Here is a 7,670-nt window from a genome sequence, read left to right as displayed (position 1 = left end):
CATAGTTTTTAAAACCATACTTTATCGGGGGAAAAAGGTCGGGCCCCCCAATTTCATTATGGAGCTCTTAAGTATTCGCTCCCTTGAAGGAACAAGCATAAGGTGAGTGTATATAATGATCAACATCAATAGATTATAAATAGCATCATATCATGGGCTATAGCTTCTTTAGACTTAACATCATCATCATCATTAACGTACTCATAATGCATCTCTTATTTCATATAGCTATTCATGAACATAGACTCTTAGCTTTTCGGAATATAGGACATTCATGAGAAAGGAGGGAATTCATGCCATAAGATTCATGCCTTAGAAAGAAAGGACTAGCCTCACATACCTTTGCCGCTTAACTATTCTAGTGCTCGCTTGTGCTCCTTAAATACACTCGTTTACCTTCAATGGAATTCGTATCGACATTAGCTATATAATTGTGAAAACATACTTACTAAAGCTATAGGAATTTGGGCAGCATTTCCTTTGTTTATATTACTTTCCTCCATGTTCCATATCAACTCCCAACACCCATAACAACCATCACAAAATCGCTAACAACAATCGTCATTCATTTCCATGATTCGCATTTCATACATTCACCTAAATTCTCCATATTCATGACTAAGGTTTATTGTCGCGTTTGTTCACTTATAATACTTATTTCATGCTCTAAATATCATTTATAACACGTTCATAATCTCAACATAACCATTTCCATGATTCATCTCAACTACTATTCAACAATGACATTATTCACTCATTTATGACCCATTTTCTATACTCTTTCATAATCTAAGTGTTTCATCTTAATAATACTTCAAATAACATGTAAAGTTCATGAAACTTACCTCAAATGGTAGAGGAATAAACCTTGAATGATAATACACCTTCTAGCACAAAACCCTATTTCTTCTTTCTTGAAATTCCTTGACTTTGGTAGCTTTAATGGAGTTTCTTAGGCTTGATTCTCCTCAAATCTTGTTATTGATCCTTGATCTCCTTAGTTTCTTGTAGATGAAATGTTTAGAAGGTTCTAGAGGTGTGGAAGGGTTGAAGTCGTGGTTGGAAATGAATAAAATGAAGTGGACTAAACATTTAAAGACTTGGAGAAGCTCAGCCGAGTGGGACTTCCACGGACAGGATTCACGGGTCCGTGGAACCCTTGTTGGTCGTGGAACTGGTCGTGGTTCACGACCAGCCAGCCACCTTTCTGCTGGCTGTTCCACGGACACACCCACGGTCCGTGGAACACTATACGGTCCGTGGAACCTAGCCGTGGAACTCACAGTTCCACCGGAATGGTTCCCGTCGTTTCGTTTGATCTCCAACCCTTATGAAACCTCCTCGGCACTTGCCCAACACTTCAATATCATTCTAAGGAGCATTATAACTCTTCTCCACAACATCCTTGAGGAATCATTAACTCAATACTCCTAGTTTGCATCCAATACACTAACTTATAACTCGATTCCCTTAACGACTTCCTTGCTTCAACTCGGATGCCTTTGGAATCTTGATTAGGATTATCAATTTCTACTTCTTGCTTATCCAACCTCGTATACGTCATGTCCTTCCGGAGCCTACACACTTATATACTAAGGGGAAATTTCCGAGGTGTAACAAGTTCAGACTTACCTCTCAAGAATATTCTCGCCCTAGCCTTTGAATTTTGCCCTAGGTGCTACTCGGGAACTTTGTTCGAGTTTTATGAATATAGAATTCAGAACTAAGTGTTTAAAAATTGGGATTCTACCCCCCGTCGACCGCTGCGGCGGTCATTTTATCGCTGTAACGGTCTGGCTATAGCGAGCAAGGGCTCGTTGTAGCGGACCTCCACTAATGCTGCCTTACACAGTGGTAAGCACGGACCCGCCATAGCGCAACCTCTACAGCGGTCCAGTGTCCGTCATAGTGGACACCCCACTTCCTATAAGTCCGCGGCGGCGAGAGATCTGCCCCTACAGCGGCCCCGCCGCAGTGGTGCCACTAAACCAGTGGGCTCGCTAATTTCTCTAGTTTTTCACTCTACCACACTACACTTCATCCGAGGCCTCACAAACACAAACAAACAAGCACATTAATGCAAAAACATCATACAGACTCACCTGTGGCCTCGAAATCCACAATAGAGATCTAATTTCCTATGTCACCCCCCAATGGACTCAACACAACCAAACAATAATAAAAAACAAGCCAAGTTTTCAATTTTTAGGCTTCTACATTTGGGCCTCTATTCGCTCGTTCTACCCTTGGAAGGGTTCTATTTAGTGGGTGATCCAAGATTTTCCATAATGACCGGGAGGTTCGTTACATCGGATACTAATTGAAACACCATTCGTCCCTGAATAGACAAGGATGAGGAATCTGGGAAAAGTACCTGTCTCGGCGAAAAGCTGAGGAAACTTGCTATGCATATCCGATTCTATTTCCCAAGTAGCTTCCTCAACTGGGTGATTTTTCCACTGAACTTTCACGAAGGCTATTTCCTTCGAACTCAACTTACTAACTTCTCTACCTAAGATCGCGATAGGTTCTTTCTCATAAGTCAAGTTCTCATCTAGTAAAACTGAATCCCAACGAATTATGTACAAACCATAGCCATAATACTTCTTCAACATCAAAACATGAAATACCGGATGAACGCCTAATAAGCCCGAAGGTAAAGCCAACTCATAAGCTACCTCCCCTACACACTTGAGCATCTCAAATGGCCCAATAAATCTCGGGGTGAGCTTGCCCCACTTTCCAAACCTCATCACACCCTTTATGGGTGAAATTTTCAACAAAACTTACTCTCCCTCCATAAACTCAAGATCTCGGACCTTTCGGTCCGCATACTCCTGTTTCCAACTCTGGGCAGCCAAAGGCTTTGCTTGAATCACCTTCACCTTCTCTAAGGACTCTCTCAGAAGGTCTGTACTCCAAGGTCTCACCTCAAACGCATCGAATCAACCAACAGGAGACCTACACTTCCTCCTGTACAAGGCCTCAAATGGAGCCATGACGATGCTCGAGTAGTAGTTGTTGTCATATGCGAACTCTGCCAATGGTAAGAACAGATCCCAGTGACCACCAAAATCTATCACACAAGCTCGAAGCATATCCTCAAGAACCTACATAGTTCGCTCGGACTACCCGTTAGTCTGAGGGTGGAAAGTTGTACTAAGGTTCAACCTAGTACCAAATTCCTCATGCAGATGCTTCCAAAATCGAGATGTAATCGACGTGCCTCTATCGGACACGATGGAAATAGGAACCCCATGCAATCTAACAACCTCACGAATGTAGATCTTAGCTAGTTTCTCAGCGTCATAAGTTATCCGAACAGGAATAAAATGAGCCGACTTAGTCAACCTGTCAACGATAACCCATATGGAATCAAATTTCCCCAACGTCTTTGAAAGACCAACCACGAAACCCATTGCTATTCTTTCCCACTTCCACTCAGGAATGGGTATCCTCTAAAGTGTACCCCCAGGTTTCTGATGTTCATACTTCACCTGTTGGCAGTTCAAACACTGAGCAACGAACTCCACTATGTCACGCTTCATCCTAGCCCACCAGTAATGTTGTCTCAGATCTCAATACATCATAGTAGCGCCAGGATGAATGGAATACCTCAAACTGTGGGCCTCTGCCAGAATAGTCTTAATCAAATCACCCACATGTGGCACGCAAACTTGCCTCTTAATCCGTAACACTCCCTCTTCATCAATCACGGCCTCCTTGGCCTCACCACGCAACACCTTGTCACGAATTTTACACAACTTAACATCCTCAAACTGCTTGGCCTTAATCTGCTCCAGAAACGATGACCTAGCCTCAACACAGTCCAACACTCAGCCCGTGCTAGACATATCTAGCCTCATAAAACTGTTAGCCAGAGTCTGAACCTTTCTAGCTAGCGGACACTCCGAAGAGATCAAACAAGCTAGACTTCCCATACTGGCTGACTTCCTACTCAACACGTCGGCCACCACATTCGCCTTACCAGGGTGGTACAGAATGGTGATGTCATAATTCTTCAATAACTCCATCTATCTCCACTGTCTAGAGTTCAGATCCCTCTAAGTGAATACATGCTGCAAGCTGAGATGATTAGTGTACACCTCACAATGGACACCATACAAGTAGTGCCTCCAGATTTTCAGCGCAAACACCACTGCTGCCAATTCTAAGTCATGAGTAGGATAGTTATTCTCATGCACTTTCAACTTTCTAGAAGCGTAAGCAATTACCTTCTTTTCCTGCATCAAAACAGCACCTAATCCAGAGCGTGAAGCATAACAATAAACAACAGAATTCTTGCCCTCCACGGGCAATTCTAGAATATGAGCTATCATCAATAAGGTCATGAACTTTTGAAAGCTCTCCTCACACTCATCGGACCACTGGAACGGTACCTCTTTCTAGGTTAAACGGGTCAAATGAGAAGCAATAGAGGAAAACTCCTTCACACACTGATGATAATAGCTAGCCAGACCTACGAAACTACATATTTCAATCACTGACATGGACCTAGTCCATTTCCTGACTACCTGAATTTTCTGCGGAACCACCATAATACCCTCCTTCGAAATTACATGTCTCAAGAAGGACACAAATGACAACCAAAATTCACACTTGGAGGACTTAGCCTACAACTTCTTTTCCCGTAATACCCCAAGAGAAATGCTCAAATGTTTCTCATGATCCTCCTTACTTCTAGAATATACCAGGATATCATCAATGAACACTATCACAAAAGAATCTAAATAGGGCTAAAAACACTGTTCATCAAATCCATGAACGCAGCCGGGGCATTGGTAAGCCTGAAAGAAATAACCAAGAACTCATAATGTCCATACCTGGTCCTGAAGGCTATCTTAGGAACATCTTTTACCCGAATCTTTAACTAGTGATACCCAAAATTTTAGAGAACACAGAAGCTCCCTGTAGCTGATCAAACAAATCATCAATACTAGGTATAGGATACTTGTTTCGGATAGTAACCTTATTCAGCTGACGATAATCAATACACATATGCATAGACCCGTTCTTCTTTTTAACAAACAGTACGGGAGCACCCCAAGGAGAGGCACTTGGGTGAATAAACCCCTTACTAAAGAGATTTTACAACTGCTCTTTCAATTCCCTTAACTCTACTGGCACCATCCTATAGGGTGGAATAGAGATAGGACGAGTCCCTAGGTCTAAATAATTTGGAAGTTAATGTCACGGTCAGGTGGCATTCCTGGCAAGTCCGCGGGAAACACATCCGCAAACTCGCGTACCACTGGAACTGAATCAATAGCTGGAGTATCTGCGCTGGTATCACAGATATATGCCAAATAAGATAAACAACCCTTCTCTACTATCTTCTTACCACGAATGAAGGATATAACTTTCTCAGGGAGGGGAGTAAGGTTACATTTCCACTCAAGTCTAGGTACCCCGGGCATAGCTGAGGTAACTGTTTTAGAGTGACAATCCAGAATCGCATAATACGGGGACAACCAACTTATGCCCGAGATGACATCAAAGTCTACCATGTCTAGGATCATTAAATCCGCCCAAGTACTATACCCCATAAACGTAACAGCGCAAGAACGGTAGACTCTATCTACCACCACCGAATCCCCGATCGGAGTACACATATGAATAGGGGCATCAAGTGTATCACAAATCACATCCAAACCCACAGCAAAATATGAAGACACGTATGAAAAAGTAGAACCCGGATCAAATAAAACAGAAGCCATCCGGTCACAAACTGAGATAGTACCTCGGAGGCCTCAGCCTCTGGTCTTCCTGGGAAAGCATACAAGTGACTGCGCCCTTCTGTAACCTGTGAACCATTGTGATTACCCTATCCAGTCTGAGCCCCACCCCTACTGAGCTACTGTCCACCTCTGCCTGGCTGAGATCCGCCACGGTTAGGCTGAGCTTCACCCTTACCAGCGGTGTGGCCGCCCCGCCCTACCTGTACACTATTCTTGCCTCCCTTATCTGGTGCAAATGGAGCTCGGGAACCTTGATACTCAGCCCCCTGACCACCATGTCTGAGTCTGGGGTAAAACCACTTAATATGCCCTTACTCACCACACTCATAACAAGAACGTTCCAGCGTAGGTTGCAGAACAGAAGCTTATGAAGCGGTGTATCCCCCATGTTATCTCAAAGAATGATAATTGGCCCCTGATGGGCCCCCAGCAGACACCTGCATAGCGGACTGAATCGGACGCCCTGAATACACTTGAGAACTCTGACCCCTAGAGAAGGAGTTGCTGAAATTTCCACGCTTTCGGGCCTTCTTCTCTGCCTGCTTTGCATAACCCTCCTGTCTAATCCCCTCAACAACACGGACATACTCCACTATCTCCTGGAATGAAGCCCCAGTGGCTACAAGCTGAAGAACTGATAGCTGAAGTCCAGTGTTCAATCCTTTCACAAAATGTCTAATCCTCTCCTCCTCAATAGGCAGCAACTAAAGAGCATATCGAGATAAGGAATGAAAACGGGACTCATAACAGTAACAGACGAGTATCCTTGATCAATATTAGCAAACTCATCCTTCTTCATGTCCCTCAAAGTACGCGAAACATACTTCTCTAAGAACACTTAGTAGAACTGAACCCAAGTCAACGGAGGTGACCCAGCTGGCCTACACTCTACATATGCCCTCCACCACAATTGGCATCACCCAAGAACTGAAAAGTCACAAACTCAATGCCATACTTGTCCACTGCTCCCATCTTATGGAGCCTCTCATGACAATCTATAATGAACTCGTACGCATCCTCTGACTCAGTACCATAGAAAACTGAAGGCTTCATCTTAGTGAACCTCCAAATAAATCATGCTCCTCACCGGTCATCACCGGCCCTGCAACTGGCCTCAGAAATGCCTCGAAGCTCAGAACTTCATCTAAGCGAAGAGCCACGGTTGCGGCATGCTGAACTCCTGGAGCTTGAACTCTGTCCGGACCTGGGGCCACTATCCCTACACCCCTACCTGCTAGAACGGCCGGTATCGCTCCGGTCTGTGCCAACCCATGTAACCAGTTCAGCACCTGAGCCATCGCATCTGGTAAACCTGGAGCAGCTGCAGCCCCTGGCGAAGCTGGCACTACCGCTGGCTGAGCTGGTGCGGTTGCATCTCCCGCGGCCTCATTAGGAGCCACTAGAGGCATGGCATCAACTGCTGGGACTCCACCTCCAACCGGCGTTGCCCCTCTACCTGCTCCTCTACTTTTGGCTGTTGCCGCGCGTGTTCTCGCCATATGCGAGAGAATGAAGGATAGTTAGATACCAATTTGAATCATCCAGATGCCAATTGGAATCAAGTAGCACGAAAGAAAGAAAGAAAGAAAAGGGAATTTTCCTAGTGTCGGGTAGTCTCCCGAAGGTAAGTACAGATGTGTCCTTACTGATTCACAAGACTCTGCAAGGCATGTCCTTGTACGATGAGATCGATGAACCTAATGCTCTGATACCAACTCTGTCACGACCCAACCTGCCATGACTGGCACCCACACTAACTCCTAGTAGGCGAACAAGTACGCTTAACCATCTACTCATTCAAAGTCCATTTTTATTTAGCTAATTCATTCAGTTCACAACAAATTAAACGTAAGACTAATCAAAAGTAGTCATTCCATAAAACCATAATGTAAATGCAGAAGTCCTAACTAT

At 44.3% G+C, this 7,670-nt stretch overlaps 2 protein-coding genes across 2 annotated transcripts; both read right to left on the bottom strand.

The window, feature by feature from the left end:
• Positions 1–4,064: 4,064 nt before the first annotated feature.
• Positions 4,065–6,812, bottom strand: LOC132048863 (uncharacterized). Its single transcript, XM_059439550.1, has 5 exons — positions 6,699–6,812; positions 6,197–6,463; positions 5,960–6,025; positions 5,762–5,824; positions 4,065–4,406 (listed from the first exon to the last, which is right to left on the bottom strand). The coding sequence occupies exons 1-5, from the start codon at positions 6,810–6,812 to the stop codon at positions 4,065–4,067; spliced, it is 852 nt and encodes a 283-aa protein (XP_059295533.1).
• Positions 6,809–7,258, bottom strand: LOC132048862 (uncharacterized). The gene has a single exon (XM_059439549.1). It carries the CDS (start codon positions 7,256–7,258, stop codon positions 6,809–6,811), a length of 450 nt encoding a protein of 149 aa, XP_059295532.1.
• Between the last annotated feature and the right edge of the window lie 412 nt (positions 7,259–7,670).

This window comes from Lycium ferocissimum, chromosome 3, assembly GCF_029784015.1.
Source record: "Lycium ferocissimum isolate CSIRO_LF1 chromosome 3, AGI_CSIRO_Lferr_CH_V1, whole genome shotgun sequence".
Classification (NCBI taxonomy): domain Eukaryota; kingdom Viridiplantae; phylum Streptophyta; class Magnoliopsida; order Solanales; family Solanaceae; genus Lycium; species Lycium ferocissimum.
The sequence above is the reverse complement of the archived record's forward strand: the minus strand, read 5'-3'. Positions and strand labels throughout refer to the sequence as shown.